Source organism: Vanessa cardui, chromosome 12 (genome assembly GCF_905220365.1).
Source record: "Vanessa cardui chromosome 12, ilVanCard2.1, whole genome shotgun sequence".
NCBI lineage: Eukaryota > Metazoa > Arthropoda > Insecta > Lepidoptera > Nymphalidae > Vanessa > Vanessa cardui.
This window is the reverse complement of record NC_061134.1, coordinates 6,534,023-6,554,748: the sequence shown is the minus strand read 5'-3', so window position 1 is coordinate 6,554,748 and position 20,726 is coordinate 6,534,023. Positions and strand designations below refer to the sequence as shown.

The 20,726-nt window shown below is 32.0% G+C and overlaps 1 protein-coding gene across 8 annotated transcripts in view; it reads right to left on the bottom strand.

The window, feature by feature from the left end:
• LOC124534049 (rho guanine nucleotide exchange factor 10) overlaps positions 1-19,950 on the bottom strand; it is a 37,549-nt gene extending 17,599 nt beyond the window's left edge. Inside the window, exons 1-4 of one of the 8 annotated variants that reach the window (XM_047109694.1) lie at positions 19,322-19,950; positions 16,305-16,408; positions 8,448-8,550; positions 2,200-2,410 (exon numbers count right to left, since the gene is read on the bottom strand). In XM_047109694.1, coding sequence (XP_046965650.1) covers positions 2,200-2,410; positions 8,448-8,550; positions 16,305-16,408; positions 19,322-19,347 — 444 coding nt within the window. In that variant the 5' untranslated portion in view covers positions 19,348-19,950. Of the gene's footprint in view, positions 1-374; positions 689-2,199; positions 2,411-8,447; positions 8,551-9,221; positions 9,420-14,164; positions 14,392-16,304; positions 16,409-19,321 lie in introns of those variants that run through there. The other 7 variants (XM_047109695.1, XM_047109698.1, XM_047109699.1 and 4 more) reach the window with 7 other exon arrangements.
• Positions 19,951-20,726: the final 776 nt, after the last annotated feature.

Below are 20,726 nucleotides of genomic sequence, written 5' to 3'. Positions count from 1 at the left end.
GATGTTAATGCTTAAAAGAAACACTTTATCGCTAAATTATGTGCTAAATGTGAATGCGGTATGTAACGTCTTGTTTCCTTGACAGTATCCAGATGATGCGATTTCACTCGTGCATTTGTGATCGACTTAGAAACTTGAGCGTGAACATGTGATGAAATTCTGCTGGCGCGCGTCGAATCGTGCACCCAGCATACATCATGCGCGTATAAACTCGTAAAATTGCCGGTCGATCACGCTACTCTATTTATACATGGGCACGACACGGACGAAACCGGTTCATTTGGATAGCGTTAACTTTGTAATTATATGACATTATGATACACGTAAACGTCAAAAGCCCAAGCCCGCACCCGTCAAGCGATCACGTGACTTACGTATACATCGAACGTTGTCATCGAGACCGAGTACTCAGCCGTATCTCGAAGGAGTTTAACACAGAACATATTTAAAGCGTCGCGAAAACTATTCCTCAGATAACCGGTAAGAAAAATGTGAATTCACTTTTGACATTTACGAATAGCGCGTTACTCATGCCGCTTCACTAAAAATATACTGATGTAAAAATTACAATTGTAAACATGTATCCACTACGGTAGCTCACTGGACAGCGATCGCACATCATTATATCACATATTTAAATAGATTATTTATTTAACAGGCTAGTATGTACGCGTTGACGAGGATTCCACGTCGTTACTGCGGTTTGTTGTTGAACGGCGAGACAACCGCGCGTCCGATCATGATTCATCACTATATAAATGTGAATCATGTTCATAATATATTTAATTGTACAGTTCCTTGAGTAGCTGATGGAATTAAAGATGGCGTGCGGGCCAATGAATGACGTATTTCAGTTCCATGATTATTGTCATCGCACAAGCAGTCACGGCAATACAACTAAGTAGTACGCTGTTCATTGAGTACCACTTAAACTTAGAGTTTATAAATTTTATGTTCTAAAATCGCAAAATTTCCTCAATAATAGGAAAGTATAAATTAAGTTTCACTGTTCACGATAAAATAGAATTAAAGGTTCAATTCAAAATAGTAAGCGATACTAAATATTTCGTACGCCGACCTAATTATGATTTGTATTGACAATCTACGATATTATATAGATTTCGACACGATATTTGTAAATGTAAATATAATTGTTACAAAACATTAACCGTGACAAGATCAAACTTTAGTGTCATAAAACAAATCGTACTTCATATTTCATAATACTAATCTAAATATATTAATAACGAGGGCTTGTAATGATTAACTCTTGAATAATCTAACTGCGATCTTTTCGTCTGTTTTGACAGCTTGACAGTTTCGACCTTACTAATAAACGTCGTTTAATAGGTGTATAATGAAATACATATTTCTCTCATTCTGTCATAATTGATTTGACATTTGCACGAAAAAGACACAGCATTGTTAAAGTAATCACTCCCTAAATACAATATTATTAGAGGTAAAATTGTATATGTTTAACTAACGGATGCCGATTCTCGATTTAGCCAATGATAACTAGGTCGAAACGCTTTCGACCCAAACGATAAACACAGAGGATTCAATTACTTAATTTCAATTAATTCCTCATAAAAAAAGTCTACTAAAATGAACACAACAGAATTCAACGGAGTTTTCAAAACAATCCAATGTTAGGAATGTTGCTTGCATACGACAGCTAGTTCAATATCCTGTTTCGATCTCGTACCGCTGCCGGAATACCGGACCTAAACCGGATTTGCATACAAAATGCAATAGCCGGTGCCATATGAGTACCTATGAATGCTGCCAAAGCATGGGAATTTCGAATTGTTTAACTCATATTCGAAACAGGAGATATTGAACATTCTATTTATACTTATATTATAGAACTGTTATCATATAAACGTGTAGCATTTCCAGAAATTCAACTTCGTCAACTATGTGGCATGTTATGAATAATATTGATACTGAACCAAATTTTGTTATAAAATATATTGTGTTCCATGATACAAATGAATATTGTTTCTATCAGTGTCTACTTTAAATGCAACTGCAAAGCGTTAATCTAAAAAAATAACAGCTAATATTATCCTTCGATTAATTAGAATTATATTTTTCTAAGAACAAATGCAAACCACTCCTTGATGAACGCTAAAGGGATGGTTGCAGATTATAAGGCTAAGTGGACATAATTGTAGCTGTAGGATGAAGGCTTACCTCTGGAAGTTTGGGCATCTTGTCAGTCTCGTGTGTGTGCATGTCGTATTGGTGCGTGGAGCCACGGCGCACGCTGAACCAGCGTGCGAGTCGCCCCCCGCCTTCGTCTTCTGGGGCTGGTGCGGGGGGTGACGGCGTGTTGCCGCCGCTTCGCCATCGCTCGCACAACTCACGCGCACGGCTCAGTGTGTTCCGTAATTGACCGCTGCTCCTTCATTAATGAATTAATGTTATTATTTTTTACAGACAATATTAGGTCAATTTCTTTAAAAGACTTAATTATTTTATTAGTTATAAAAGAGCTTAGATGCAACAACAGGCAAGTACTACTCAATTGTAGTACTTAGTATATACTTATATTTTATTCATTTCGTGTTTCGTTGTTAAGAAAACATCGTAAGGATCGCTACCAGTATCAGATGACATTCTAAAAAATGTGGATAAAACAAGCTTATGAAAGAAATATGTAGGAACAAAGTCCATTCATTCTCCTCAAGAGGAGAGAAGGCATTTACCAGACAGTGAGTCAAAAAAAAAATGAAATCATTTGTCGATTTGTTCATCCTATAAATACAATTAATGGTAATGTTCCCTTGCATTCTTATCATTGACTCACTTATGGTTAATTAACAGCATGATTGAAAGGATGTTGGCAATTACTCTATACGGAAGAGCTTCAATTGAGAGAAAAATATCACTCAACTAATTTTATGTATTGGTGAAACTAAATAGAAACTATACCATACCTGTTGGATAACTTTCAGAAAATTATTTAATAGGCGCACACCTTTACCGTTTGCCTTATATTTGTTACAGCAGTAATCAATCATATTTCTAACAGAGCGTTTCCTGTGGGAATCTAACGACTTACGACTGACTTTGGAGGTTTTACTACACATTAAAATATGTCTCATAATAGTTATTCAGGCAAAGATCACTACGGAACTATTATCGTTTAGTGTCGAAAAAATTCGAGTGATCGAACACAAAGAGTTTCATTAAACATTTGAATGTATATGCAGAACCCTAAAAATGCCCAACAAACCATTTAAGTTTTATTAACTAATACAATTGAAACACACGAACAAAATACAATAAAACGATTTAGTAGCGGTTACTTTTATTGAGGTAACGTACTTACGTCAAACGATAGCAACAGGACAAGTGGCATTCTCTCGTAATAGTTAATGATTAAACTGATCGTTGTCTGATCTCTAGCGCGGGCCTATGTTGCAAATACCTCAGTACAAAGGTTCGGTTATAATAGGAGCATTGTGTACAAACAGGCGCTTGAGTACATTAGATTAAATGTCATACCAATAAACGATATCGTCATCAACGGAGCAATTGGACTCGTTGTTCGCAAATATAGCAAACGTCTCATTGACTAATGGAAGACTATTTAAATGACAATGGAACAATTAATTTAACAAAGTAATAAACATTGATCTCCCCAAGACAATAAACGACATAATATGTTACAATATTGTGCTGTCTGATTAGAGGTTAAATTTACATTGAAATACATTTATGCAACGTAGAAGTATTACACTTATTGCATGACCTGAGAAGAACCGGCCAAAGAAACTTAGGAATAATTAAAAATTACATACAACATAACAAATATTCTTATACTGTCAATAGTGTATACGCAATGTTTCGTTTATATTCTACCTTGTAAGGTGCGAATACAAAAGGACAGTTGACGTTTAAGCTTCGCATCATATTTATTCATCGCACACTTGAAAGATAATTTAATGCTATACCGTGACAAATATTACGTAAGCTTTATTATGGAGCCGTTTGATTATTCGATGACTATTTCACGAATATTCCAATATGATTTAATGGCATATAATTTCTCGGTGGATTTATATGAAATTATTAAAGGTGCGGCACGGCAATACCAAAACATTTATTATTATTGTTGATAAGAATGAAATACAAAATATAATTTTCATATAAGTTCATAACTAAAATCTAATAAATTTTGATATTAGTTTTGTAAATGTATTTTACGATTGTATTGTATGAAATGCCGAGAACAATAGCTATATTTATTGCTATTGATATTTTTATAGAATATAATTTGATCTCCAGTTAGTTTTATAGGTAACCGTAATGTGTCCCGTTCCCGTAGCTGTTTGCAATTTCAAGGTAGAGTGATAAGACAGTTGAATTGTTGATTGCATTTAAGTTGATAAATAACATAATGTCGCAAGCTTTGTTGAACCTTGAGAATACAATTAAGTGGTGTGAATCGCCCACGTCCTATTGGGCTGTCACGTGAACAGTATGATTAGTTATACACTAAAAATCACAACGGAGCACCGCACGCGATTCTCTTCCATATAATTACGTGCAATAGAATTGAAATTACGCAAGAGATTCACAAATTGACAAGTCCTTAAAGTCTGTAATAAAAAATAATATATTCGCTAGGTAAATTTCGAAATAATGCAATATGTATTAAATAATCAGTGATAAACAAGACAGACGACGTACTGTCTGTAGCCTCGTCAGCTTATCTCTTTGACCTATAGCTTGTGTCATAACAAAACACAATAACATGGATGAAATATGTTCCTTTGTAAATAACAACCCTTATTTAGTTTAACGTCTAACCATTCAAGCTTCAACTTTTATGTTAATTTATAGATTTTTACATTAAATATTACGATTAGAAATATATATTTATAATTCTATATTTAATTTATAATGGAGCTGGTCCAGTGGTGACACGTGAATCTTAACTGAAAACTGCCTATTTAAATTGGAAGAGATAACACTTTTAATTACTTTACTTGTACCTAATTTCAATTTATAACTCATATTCTGAGAAGGAAAACATAGCAAGGATACCGATAGGTATCAGAGGCAATTCAGACACACGTGTCAATCCGTCCAATTAGATTAACGAATAAGTTCAAAGGCTCCAAGGAAGAGGAAAGGCGGCTTTTGCACAGAAGTAAGAGCCTTAACGACTGTTACTTAACTTATACGACAATTAAATGCCATGTCTCGGAAAACACGTAAGGCCTTTGGTCTCGCGTTTGATCTCTCTCTGGTATCATATAAATAGCAGTGAGGACTGAGAATTCAATCAAAGTTGCGCACACGATTGTTCATTGGCCAAGGGATACCCCGGTGCGCAGTCGACTAAAAATTGGACGGCGCCGATTGAATGTAACGAATACTGATATGACGTTCATTATGCAAATGCGCGGCAGACGAAATTAGATTTGGAATCAATACAATTAATTATACTCCTGATATGCGAGACAAAAAAAACACGTTCAACAAACATACATACATATGTAATACACTGATAGAGGGAAAAAGTGATAATAATTGAAATGTAAAGATCTCATAAGATGGCGATTTATTGTTCCGAATAATTAAAAATGAAGATTCTTCCAAGATTTTTTTTTATTCGATTTTTTTATAGGGCCTGTTTTTATATGGTAGAGTTATTACTAGTATATTTCTTAGTACGTTCTGCTTTAGATAGTCGTTTATTGAAGAAAGTTACAAAGCACTGAAAATTTACTCTACAATCCTAGTGATAAAGCAGTCGATAAACTAACAACTGTACAAAACAGGCACACATCCAAAAAGACCAGTAAATTCGTGTAGCACAGTTATTTGTTTTCAAATGTTGCCAACATTTAAAAACAAATAACCCAGTACGATCCAAAAGTGTATCACAGTTGAATAGCGTCTTATAAAAACAGCTACATTTGCTATAATCTGTAGTTACATAGTTAATATAAACGTACGAACGAGCATGAGGTAACGCTGACAATAGGGGCCAGAATAATTACCCCTACTTCAGGTCCACATTTATCATTATCACTAGCGAATATGCAAATCAAGTTTACCGTTAACCTTGACATTATTTATGTTGCTTACCTCACTAAATATGTTAAATAATCAAATAAACGTTACTATTTATTGATATAACTTAAAACATGTATGATATTTTTCGATTTATTCTTGTACGCATTTAAAAAAAAATGCGTTATAGCTTTCTAGATATGTGTGTCAGTATACAGTCAGTGGTGCAGAATTTTGACAGCCTATATAAAACGTTTTATGAGTCAATTTAGAAAGTGGATGCACTTTAAAAAAAAGAAAATACGAATGTTCGCAGATTTTAAAACGCAGATGCATTCCGATATATTGTTTGAGTTATTACTATAAAACTTGTTTATATAGGTCGGATTTTAGTAGATATTAATTGCCGAATATGTTATCCTCTCATAATAAATCTGTTTTATGTTGGGAGTTAAATGTGAATTCCAAAACATTCACAATATCTGCCGCATCTATGTTGGCGACGTCATAGATTACACTGCACAATGTGCGCAGTTTTTATTGAAATATATATAGATGTATTTAACATAATACAATGACAACCTTCATATATTTTTAACGAGGGACGCAAATTGAATAGTAAACAATTACTTTTTCAACATCGATACATAAACACAAACAGACAAAATAAAAGTAAATAAAACCGGGACGTCAAGACGTCACAAAAATCACTTCCAATAAAAACTTCTACTGTTCTTTATAAACTCATTTAGTTATAAATAATATTAACATGAGTTATAATAAAATGAACTCAAATGTACAAAACTAATGCCGTTGAGGATGTTACCTGTCTTCATTATAACAACCGTGTCAAGGATCACGATAATTAATGTGACGGTAAGGACAGATATTACACGAGTCTATTATTTAAAACAATATACAAACAGAATAAAAATAACATCATTTCATAATTGAAATATACATTAGATAAACTATCTTAATTTATCATCAATAGTTTTTTGTAAATAACATTAAATTGATACGGTTTCATGAAGGTGTTCTAAAACGATATCTCAGATAATAGAGTTAAACGGTCATTCAGAGAGGCAGTGGCCTCTGGTGGCCCCTGCAGTTTGAACACAGGAAATTTGTGTTAATTGACCAAGCGGCGAAGTTAATTGTCGAACGCGACGAGACCACACGAGTATAGCATAGGAAGTATATGAGCCAACTTGCCAACTGTCAGCTATATAGACTTGGCACGAGTTGGTTACAATTTAATTATGGCTATTACAAAACAAATTTATATGAATATTGTTCTACTATTGTCTAATACTAGTTATTGGACTATAAAATCGTACAATGTTTTTCTTATTTAAATTGATTATATTTATAAAAAAAATCGCTTTTTCTGATCACATGATTGATTGACTTTAATAATTTATCATTTAACGGGTGTAGGCTTTCTTAAAAGATTTTATGAGTAGTAAAATGAGTGAATGATAACGAACGCTACAGATGTTAAAGCTGTCTGCTAGTAAACGTACTTATCACTTAGAAGCTCCCCCATTCGAATGAATTGGTTCTAATTTCGGAATAACCATCAATCATACTTAGTAAAGACAGACCGAGCCTATTTCCTTCGTTTAAAATGATTCGAATGTGAGGATTGAGCGATTCTAGTACTCTTGTATACTTTGGGTGTTCGGTTCTAGAGATTACATTTGTTTAAGTTGATATACATTTGACACTGACGTCTGGACTTCACACAGATATAATATAACTATTGGTAGGCATACAAAACACGTTCTAAAATTAAACTCCATCATTAATTCACAACAAAATTTAATGCTTTGATATTTAAATAAAATGAATCCGAGCGGATGAAAAATTGAGACAAATTTTAAAACATGCCGTCTCATTGAAAGATTTAAAATTACACGAACAGCCCTGAATCCAAACTCAGCAGACTAATTTATTTGTTTTTCATTCGAAAGGAATTATCTTTCAGAAGGTTTAATGCTATTCACATCGTAATTCAGACTCAGTGACATCTAACAAGATAAGAATACCACACTGGTTCTTAAATGAAAAATATAACGAAATTAATATTATTGGGGTCTTTCGATAAATTAGATTATATTTCAACACTTAAATTAATGAATGAATGGAAATCTTAGGAAGATTTCAGCGTCGTGAACACTTAAAATCAAGTGGCGCTTATTACAGTTCGTCTACCTTATTGTATATAAAAAAGAAACATAAAAACTTAGTTGCACTTACATATGTGTATATAACACATATGTAAGTGCAACTAAGTTATTTGACTTAATATATTTGCTTTCTTTTCTTTCTTAGAAAATAGAAAGAGATAGCAATATATGTCGTGTACGAAGTTATGTTTAGTTAGATTTATGTTGTTTCTATCGTACCTCGAGTCCAGTGTCGAGTTGAGCCGCTGGGAGCGCCTGAGCGGAGTGTTTCGCACCGCGCTCACAGGTTCCTCCCAGCTGCCTCCCGCCGACCGGTGCTCATCTGCGGATCGAAAGGCATTGCTATAATTTTAATGTATTTTTACATAACATCAGAAAGTTAATAGCTATCACATGCTAAAAAGGATAAGCGATTTTTAATTACATACTATAAAGTTTAAGTCGAAATATGCTCGTAAATTAAATAATATATCTATGTTATGTTATACAAGACATAAGAATATCGAAGTCATGCATTCAATGTCTGTTTTCTCTTTTCAAACATCTATCTATTTAGATATTTACTAGATATACAAGTACGACAGTAAAAAGGGTAAGCTTTATTAGTTATTTATAATTAAAAGGAGACTGCAATAAGGTTTTTAGCGTATAACTTACTCTAAATCCTTTAGACATCCAACATCAAATGGAGCAATAAAGAAATAATATTTAATTACCAAACGCATACACACATTTTTATACATAAAAAATATTTTTGTTTTCCATTTATATATAATTCAAATAATTCGTAAATAACTTAGGATATCGGTTACAAACCGATTTTCGAAGCTTAAAATTATGTTGCTTAGGACCTTGAATGTGTAGCGTGGGCGTCGAGGCGACCACGTTTTTGCAGTGTTGCAAACTTATATCGATTAATATTAAAATTATCGTTACGAGTAAACGATTAATTATATACGTGTTTAATGTTAAAATTAAAATACTTTTACGCACTCTTGTATTTCTTTATCAGTTTGTGTTTAATTTTAGACAATCTGTTATCACATTTTCTTGAACGTTTCATATTAAAATTCATCACTGAATTAACCGCATCACGATAATGTTTAATTAATGATTATGTAACATGAATTCAAGGTCTAACTGTAATTTAACACTACACACATGTTAACACCGTAAAGCAGCAAATATCACTAAACACAAAAGTGATGTATCCCACACACACACACACACACACATCCATACATAATTATATAGTTAACGTATATTGGTGTCGTTTATTTTATCACGCACACTAATATGTAATCAAATATGATGTAGTTCGCAACGTGATTGTTTTTTTACTTATACATAATTCATTGGTTGAATTAATGAGAAAATATTCATATTACATACGAAATCCAAATATTCATACAAAACGTAAATAACTAATTCATACTCCTTATCAAAATTAGATCCATCGATTTCGAAAATCGAATCCGAATATATTTCTTATGTGCTATGTAAATTCATAATTCGAATTTGGAATCTGTCAGATGGAGAGAGACATTGCACACATCTGGTGGTCAAAACAGAAACTAATTTCAAATAACAGTTACACGTTACGGTCACTATTTTAATAAATGTAGTTGGTTGCAAAATTCAGAATCAATCTAAATTGTGCATTTCTAATTAAAAATAATCTATTATTTGCTTTATACAGCTGAGGGGTTCGGTATGGTTGAATGAGCTAATTGCAGAAACTACCGATTAGATTTGTGTAATTGCTTTAGATAATCCGTTTATTGGAGAAGGTTATAGGCCATATAATTTCTCGCTACGGATCAAGTATATACACAAAAACAACCTGTAATTATTGAGAGTAATTTGTAAGCATTTTCGAAAAGTCGCCAGACATTAATGTTTGGAGGCATATTTTCACCCTTATATACAGAATGTAACCATGACCTGAATTCAAAATGTTTATTACAAAATTATGTTTGCTAGGTTTTGTCTGACCTCAATTGGCTATTTGACAATGCGAAAAATAAATTGTGAATTATTGTAATCAGTGTATATTATGAGTTTAAAAATGGTTATTTACTAACGAAAGTTGAAAATAATACTTAATTTATTCAAAAATCCATAAATAAAAATGCAAATTTTCAATCGTTTGTCATGTGACACAAAACGCTCCTGATTGGCCGGGTTTGTGATGAAGTCACTTACTTGTAAACTTTGCTTTTCTACTATATGTACCACAGATTTAAAATACAGGAAAGTGACGTCACCGACCCCAATGCAGCGCCATATTGTCAAAGTAGCGTTTTTGCGCGCTATTTAAATATGGAATTTGAATATTGATATTTTTCGGCAAATATGTACTAGAAATAAAAAACACAACTTTTACTGGGTTCCATAACTTCTACTAAATAATATAAAATGAATTTTTCAAAACCAGTCAAATAGCCTATTCCACGTATAATAATTGTATTTTTACTATCAAAAACTTTAAAAAAGGAACTAAATTTTCGTTAAGTTCATATAAGGGGTTTCAATACACCAGCAGGTAGGTAATTTTATATTGATTAACAGAAGTTATTTAAAATGTAATGAAGTGCGCGAGAAATATGCGCAACAGATCGGTCGGTTACAATCATCTGTGAAAACAAGAAACATTTGCACAGCTGATTACTTACACCGAGGCAAGTTTACACAGCGACGCTGTGTTTACAATGATTAGCAAATCAGTTAGGTAATTAGGATAATCTTCACACACATATTATACAAAAGTTTATCTAAATATTTATAGGAGATACTGTAAAAGTTTTAATATCATTTCATTTAAAATTTGGTAGCACATTCCGGCGGAATTATTTATTAATAGTTTTCTTAGCCAAGCACGGTATGAATTATGATCACTAATTAAGCACATGACAATTCAATGGTGCTTACCAGGGTTTGACCATCGGTCAACTCTCGTGTTCTATCAAATGCGCCATCTCAGCGTTTCATATAATAAATATTTAATAATTTCAAGTAAATTAATTTGTGATGTTAAATTATACGCGATAATAAAGTAAAGGCGTATTGAGTTGTCCGCGTCGACATCGGACACTATTATCAATTTCAATTAGATAACGCTTCACCTTTATCTCGACCGTGTCGAAACTAATACAAGCTAATTTACTCTATACACATTCTCTACATAAATATTATCTATAGGTATCTAGTCCGCTAAATATGCATAGCACTAGTTGCTGGACCGGACTTTACGCATTTCATGTTTTATTCGAAAATATTTTTATAAGTAATTGTAATATTTTTATAATGAAATCAATATCTCTTATCAACTACAAATTTAATAAGACATTCATAATTGTGAGACCATCATTGCCTTTTCTTAACCTTAAAGTAACTTTTAACATACACGAATTAGTTTCTTCGAAGATCTTGTTAAAATTATAAGTATAATATGTTATAGTTTCGGCACAATTCGGCGTCTATGTTGATAAGATATCGACAGAGTTATCTTAAATGTACATATCATATATAGGTTACACGCTTGTTAAGTTGTCCACCTTGAAAAGTAAGCTATGCTTTTAATATTTGAACTTTCAATAACGGTCGGGTTAGAACTACTAACTATTAAATACATCGAGACGAGCTAGGCAAAACAATTTGTACGAACTATATAAGAAATAGTTTTCAAAATTCAAATACTATGCATATCTTGATTTGTCAATGGATGATAATGATGTTGAATATTTCAGGGTTTAAACTATCAACATCTCTGTCTTGTGGGAAAGCAGAAAGCTGTGACATATCTTGCGTTATTTCAATCACGATGTTGTAAATCTGCTATCGTAACTGCTGAATTAAGACGTCCGTATTCTGAATAATGTCGACCCCCATTCCGCTACTGTCGTTAGTCGATACGAAAACGTCGTAAATCATCACAATATTGAAGCAGCGATAACGTTACCTATAGATTGCATGATATTCCGCTTTAAACGAACATTTTGCTAAATTTCTAAATCCGTTCTACGGTAAATACCAGTAAAACGGTACAAACAAACATATGTATTAAAAGTATTACACGTACAATAAACAAAGATGATTAGATACAGTTAAAGGTTTAAGTTGCAAATAAACAATCAACGATTGAACAAATACGATCCTGCGAAATATTGAGATTGTTATCACGAATTTAACTCGTCATTTAAAAAGTGAACACAAACCGTTCGAGGCCGATAACCTGATTAGATAGAAGGCTGACCCGCTAGGTAGTGTAAACAGCAAAATTACAGGTCCAACACAAATCGATTTATGGACGGTCAGTACCGCTTGCCTATCTAAAGATCGCTGTACCGCATTGGTTCGAGATCAGAGCCGCCGCCCTGCACGCCCCGTCACTCATACACTCATTGTTTGAAGCTAGATCTTTATGATTCATACCGCCATATTGCAAATTTCAGATAAGAATGCAGCAAATAGGGCGTTGCAAGCTAACAATCGTGTTTGAAGAGTTATGCCTTTGACATAATTTCCATTGCGAAACCCGGTTTCTGAGATATATGGAGATAATAAAACCAAATAGCGACATCGTTCATATAATATGTTATATTTATTATGATTAACAAAACGTTTATGTATTTTTAATACGTTAGCTTAGCGTTAAATACTGTTTTATGATTTACTTAAATGACGTCAAAAATTCTAAATCGTCACAGTTTTAGTCAGAAAACCACATTTAATAATACAACGGAAATTTAACCACAATGACTAATAAATTTCGTCGTTCTATGAAAAGTCCTACTCAACCTAAAGTGTAACATACATTATGGATGTCAAACGCTTTTTTAATTTCGCTACAGGATCGATCATTAATCAATACACGCTCATTATCATATTTCAGAGTATTTCATCATATGATATCGAACCAAATGAAAAGACTCGTAATGAAGAACAAATATTTATTCAAGATCATAAATAAAAATCAAGCAATCGACTGTCATTACTGACAAGTATTATACCTAATATAAAATAACTTATAGTAAAAGGAATTAAGAGACTGGTTTTTAAATCATATAGAAATACTAAAAAAACCTTTTAGAATAATCCTATGACGACCAAATCCATTTAACTTTGGGAGAAAGATAGGTTGTGTTACAACCTATTCGACCTCATTAGAAACATCATTTTGGGTTTATGAAAACAGCATTAAAGTCAATTTTTAATTTTGCATATCGCTTGTAATTCTCTTATTATGAATATCTTGATTTTGATTTACCGATTACGACAAAATGTGTGCCTGTTATTACGTCAAAATTTATATTATATATTATTAATTCACTAGGTTCTTATACTTCATAAGTATTAGTTACGGTCTATTAATTAAATGCGAATCAAATGATAATTGAAGTTTTCTTTTTAATTAATACGTACAAATGTGATTAAATAGCCATGCGTGGTACATTTAGTGTTTATTAGTAAGTATAATTCAATCAAATTATAGACATGAAATCAATTAAATAACTAGAAATTTAATATAGATTTTAAATATATATAAAAACACAAAACTAATTTAAAAACATACAAAAAAAAAATATTTGATAGGTTTTCCAAATTATTTGGCGTTAAATACATATTTAATGTTCGATTTGGAAAAATAATTTACATAACTATTAAATGTATATATATTTATACTTAATTAATAACTTAATATATCAAAAAAATACATATCAATTACCTTATTATGTATACTGGATAAAAATAATATCGCATACAATTTAAATTCAAACCAGCAAATATCTGTCTAACAAAATTGCAACTGTACTTATATCGTCTAGGAAAATGCTGAATGAATAATTCATTAACAATTATTGGATGATTCATCATTAAGTGTTTACATATTCATTAATTAACGGTCAAATTGAATGAATGTCAATTATACGTACCTATCCATTTGATCGGTTCCTCTGTAAGGGGACATAGTTTGACTTTGTTAACGACGATCACAAGTGTGAACTGCATTGTCGCAAACACCGGCACAGACACAGGCACATAAACATCAATTCTTTCACATTACTTATATTTGCTGAGAAAATCATCGTTCGCAACGTGCAACACACTGTAAAGTCGGTTTAGAACTAATGCTGTACACTCGGTTTGCATAATTGATGGTAACTATGTCAATTGCTAAGCCTACCAACAAACTGAGGAAAAAGTATAAACAGTGACGCTCATCCGTACAATTATTAAGTTCACAAAGTTAATTGTGAATGTACGCCTCCCGCATCAATTGAGAACGGCGCGCCGGCACAACGGGGGAACTTTCGAGGACGAATATAAACACAATACTTCAGCTATTTCTCGAAATCGCAACGTTGTCGAATCGAAAACTATTTCATGTTGAAATTTAAGTTTGAATCAAGCATCATTTCTTTATGGCATATTTATATTTGGGCATGTATTTCAAAAAATTTATTCTATCGAATTCTAAGTCTTGAATTAATATAATACTCGAAATGGCAGTGAAAGATATAACATTATTTACATAAGACGTGATGATGATGATGATGAGAGAAACACTTATTAACATAGGTGATTGACGGCCTTTATTGCGTATCTAATTAATAAAACATGATATATGGATCAAATATTTTCCCTTTTTAATTTATGCTTCCAATTATTTCTAACACAGTAAAATATTATTTTGCAAACACAATCAAAATACGAACTTTATTATTGAGGCATCACCTGCCACGCACAAACGACTATGATTTCACACTAACTATTCGAGTTTAAGTTAATATTTTTGACAACTCCATTTGATATCTATCTTCGTGCCGATTAGATTAAAATGGCTTCGACTTGTTGAGTACAAGCACGTGAAAATTTTAAAGATGCGTTATAAATCATTTAACAATAATTTAAAGACTAAAATTGTATTTATATTTGTAAGCGAAACTATTTGATATAAATACGAATGATTTTAGCATATGCAAAACATAACAAAACAGTGCGCAGTAAGATTAAAAATGATCGAGCCAGCGAATAGAACGCTGTGGACGCCGTAATGGAGATTATTCTAAATATATCCCAGAAACTCATGGACATTAAGATGAGCGTGGATCTTAGTTGCTCGATCTTATAATCCACGTGGTGAAATAATTCCAGTTTCATATTTTGTTTCACATATAACTAAGACAGTCACCGCGCATTGGAGCAGAGTTGTGAAATAATCTCTATAGGCTTATCAATAGGAGGCTATAGCTTAGTAGAGGAACGGCTGTTGCTTTATTTACCTGAGTAAATAATAACAGGTAACAGCTTTACTGCTAAACTCTTGTATGCCCAAACAGAAGGTCCAGAGATTATTGATTGTTTTATTATTATTCCGCTTTATATAACCAAAAATACTTCAGCCTACAGTGTTTAAGTATTAATGGTTATATTAGAAGATAATAATATCGGTAGATATTAAATTAATAAATAGGAACATATATTTAATAACTGTCAATTCTACTATTAAAGCTTAATTTATATACATAATTTATTTGCTTGTATAGTTTTAATGATTTAATAACGCGACAGGTTGTCCTTGCCTAACCTAAATTACAGGCGCCATCACAATAATTTAATTATAGCATAAAATTGTTTAAGCGTGGGTTGAATTTAAGGTTTATTGTACGGCGCGCTGCTCTTCCTTTGACGTTGAGGATTATGTAATAATGTTTTTTGTTTTATCATCAAATAGTAAGACGTGTAAAAACTGCATATTTGTATATAATATTCAAAAATCGTAATTTATTCTCCAAGACGAGCTATCTGTTCGTATAGCGATAAGAGGCACCATTTAATCCCTATATTTACTGATTTCTGTGTTCCTATTATAAGTTTACATTAATGTTTTAACATAATATTGTAAATAAATACTACGCCTCAACCTTAAAACAAAGTATTTATATTAATACGTCTGAAATTGAATACTTTTATTTTCATCTTTTCATTTACCACATGTGTAGCTTGAAATGCTATGATGGGAGAACGTAAACGTATTAGGGTGCTGGTATCGGGTGTTAATTGGTTACTTACATTTAATGAGGACGACCGAGTCGTGGGGCTCGCACTGCACCTGGGTGGCGTTCATGGCCAGCAGCCCGCCGCTGCCGACCCCGCCACCCGCTCCGCCTGTCTCCCTAATCATGAAAGAAGACATTAAAACCAAGTCAAAACTATAACACAACAACAACAGCCTGTAAATTCCCACTGCTGGGCCAAAGGCCTCCTCTCCCTTTGAGCAGAAGGTTTTGGAACATATTCCACCACGCTGTTCCATTGCGGGTTGGTGGAATTCACATGTTTTCACATGAATTTCTATGAAATTTGTCACATGCAGGTTTCCTCGCGATGTTTTCCTTCACCGCTGAGCACGAGATGAATTATAAAGACAAATTAAGCACATGAATCAGCGGTGCTTGCCTGGGTTTAAACCCGCAATCATCGGTTAAGATGCATGCGTTCTAACCACTGGGCCATCTCGACTCTTATATATATCAAAACTATAAAAGCAAATCTAATTTATACAAATTAAAATACAAGAATCTTCCAGAACAAATAAATAGATGTTTAATTAAATATTCATTGATCAGTTCAAACAATGGACAAAATTATGAGATTTTTTGATAATTTTACTTATATCAATTATTGTAACTAAAAAAAATTATCTTATATAACAATAATGCAATCATATTGATATATACCATCAACAAAGAAACTTGTTTATTTCAAATATGATACTTTTGAACAAAAAATTTCAAATTTACATGTATATGAAAATCAGAACTTTCTAAATAAACAATGAAATTATATAAGCACAGCTCGAAGGGTGCTTGAAATATTTTCAAAATGAGAAAAAAAGTGATGTAATGTTCGATCAAATATTATATATAATAGCTCATGGCTAAATGTGTGAAAAAGGAATATGAGTGAAAGGAATTTTTCATTAAATAGTTGTGATGTAATTACAACTTTCTCTCTTTTATTTTCTTCATTTACTATAGCACACTTCATAGAATGCAAAATTGTATAGATATACTTTCTTTTAAGGTAGATGAATAATGATGAAAATATAGGAAAGTATGCTTAAGGTGCACCTATACTGACACAGTAGCCAATTTCAGTTTCTGCAATTGCTTGATTCATATAGAATGTCACCAAAAACTAACAACAATATATTGAAAATTTAAATAAAAGTTGCCCTAATTTCTCTATCAAGTATATAGGGATCTAGTTTTAGAAATACAAAAATATTTTAAATTATTATTGAAATTAAAAAATAAATCTCAAGTAACTAAACAGTTTAAAAATAGAATAATAATATTTTTTTTTCATAAATTAATTAACCATTATTAAAAAAAGTTTTATATTGGACATAGATTATATTAAAAATAAAACAAAATGTATTGATAAATGACTGGTGGACTGGAATGATAAAAGTAGAAAAAGTGATTGATACATTGAAGTGATTTAATTAAGTTTTTAATGGAATTTGTCTCACACTTATAATAATAAAAAAAGAAAAATATCTGTTGTAAAATGTACAGACACTTCACAATGATTGTTTAGTTTATATCATTGATCTGTATCAAGTTTAATTCATAATATCCATTGTAGAATTTCATTTGGCACTAATTAACAACTTCTTATTATTTTTTCTTAAAACTTTTATTTAGACTTTGTTAAAATTAATTGGTATAAGAATTTAACTTCTGATTTTATAAATCCACTATTCTATACAACTAAATGACAATTAATGCAGTTAGGAGTTCTAATTCTCTTACAGAAATTAATGCACTGTGAGAATAATGGGTCTAAATAGGTAATGCTATAAAGAAATCTTCTGCAAACACAAAAGTTAATAATTTATAGTAAAAATAAAAACTCTATACTATGTAATGCAAACAAAATGTCACTGGATGATGCGCAATACGAAATAAAAATATTGCAATTGATCCTAGGAGTTATATTCTAAATGTTTTAAAATAGCTGTTAAGATGAAACATTGAATGTTTAATGAATAAAGAATTGTTGGACCATTTCTGTTTGTTGTTTATATGTTTTCAAACATTGTTTTCCAACTGTTTTGTTTCGACTGAGACCACATAATAGCAATGAATTATATTAATACAGTATGATGTTTATCTCTATACAATTCATTATATTTTTATATTATACTACATTTAGAGTATATGTAATGATAGAACTAGTTGACTTTTCATTTTTTTTCTTATATTCGACTGAGTTAACTCATTATTTAATAACTTCTGACACTGTTTCAATTAAAAAGTATCAGACATGATGGTCATCATATATAAAGAAATTGTTTTTATTGTATATTTATTACATGATTAATTATCCCTTCTAAAAATCTTTGATAGAAAAGCTTTGGGTATTTGTCAATAAAAATTTATAAAAAATCTTCATTAATTCATTACTTATACTGTTTTATTAATTATTATTATTATTAATTATAGTTTGAATATCGGCTGTAGATACTGGTGTTATTGTATCTAATGTTACAATAGCTTAAGTACGCAGTAAAGAACAAGAGCAGTGGCAGAATGTGGGTCAGGGTAAATTTTTTTATCTTCATGAGAATTGGTTTTATTGAAATCATTGACCTTTTGATAAAATCAAAGACATTAAATATTTTACTTTGAAACTGTATTATCTTATCATTAATGTTTTAAGAATGATTCATTCCTATATATTATTTCTGGTGTTTAACTTGATGCGAGTATCTTAAATAAATAGTTATTTAAAAATTCACAATGTTACATTTAGGTGGAACTAAATATAATTTTAGTTAATTCATTTTAATATTTAATCTACTAATGATATAATGATAAAACTGTAATTATATATTTATTAAAAAAAGCCCAGTGGTACTGGTTTAATTTAAAAGGTTTTGAAGGAATCTGAGCGCTTTTAATTTAATTTTGAGACAAAGATTTCTAGCCACTATTTGATAGAATTTAGATTTTATTTGATACATAAGTAAAAAAAACATCTATTTATATGGCAATTGAAGGAATCTAGTAACTACCTACCCATATGTTTTATTCTTAAAATGCATCGGTTACTTGGTCGCTGGTTACTTTGACATTTGACACCGGCAAGCTTGGACATCGGTCAAAATCGTTTACACAATTTTTAGGTCAAAGTACGATGAACTTGAGAGCGCTTTACATACCGTAAAATGCTTATTGCCGGCACTTGCTTCCCAATGGAATGCGTGCAGGCAGGGCCCGCATTCGCTAGGAAAGCATTACCCACAGTTTTATGCACGTTTGGAAAGTTTCCTCAACGGAAACCGGCCACGACAACAATCACTGATCACACTGTTGGGTTCACAGGCGTATAACCTGACAGGAACGTACAAAAATAGCACCACTCTTGTTTTATTCACTGTTTCAGACAAAAGGCACTGGTATCCAAGTAACAACTCTGAATAGCGACACTGGTTTGGAACGTACAATTCGGTATGTTTTCAGTCAGCTCATTACACAATCGCATCTGTGAACGTGAAAAAAATTCACACGCGCATATACAGAAACTTGTTTCTGTTGCTTGTTGAACGAAAGAAAATAAGAATGAAGCGTCAATCTCACTACGATAACCGAAAAACACAAGCAAGCAAGACAAACGCGCAGCTGGCTAGCCGTTGCCTCTCGCTCGGTCGCGGTCCGCGGGTGTGGTGCGGGGTGCGGAAGGGTGGAGGGGCGCGCTCCTACCGCCCCCCAACCTTCCTGCTTCGTCTCGCAAGTCATTTTCATTATTACGTTACGTTCATTTCATTTTATTTTAAAAGCTGCATGCGTTCGCTATTCGCCTGTATTAAACTCATAAATTGATGCATTATTTTACTATATGTATCATTTTAACAAGATAGTATTTTAATATAAAAAATATTAACTTTGTTAATGAGGAAATAATTACCGTTATATTTTAGAAAAAAATACTGGCTATTTTAATGATTCTCGAAAAAAAATTAGATAAAAATAAGTAATCATTAGGTTTAATACATTTCGTGATTCTAGGAATATTATGTCGTAAGAGAGCAGCTACAAATATTTATTTAATTATCTTATTTAAAAAAATCTGAGATAACATTCATTCTGGTTTCGTTAAATACCTTTAAGTTTTTTCATGGTATTTAACCTTATTACTCTACTTTTTATCCAATATTCCAGAATGATTGTAAATGTAGTTCATTAAGTAGGGACAGAACGAAGATATATATTATAATTATTTATGCTCGTGTCTTGAGAGCCTTTCATGGTATTTGATTTGTCTCTGAAATTGCTTATACATTCCACAATAAAAACGGCATTTTCACACGACACACTTTCGTTCAATTTTCGAGAAAGTAATCCATCATTGACGATCTATCAAGGAGTCTGTAAGGTTTCTCCGCGTCTTGCCGAGGGAGCTCGGACAACCCCTGTAATTACG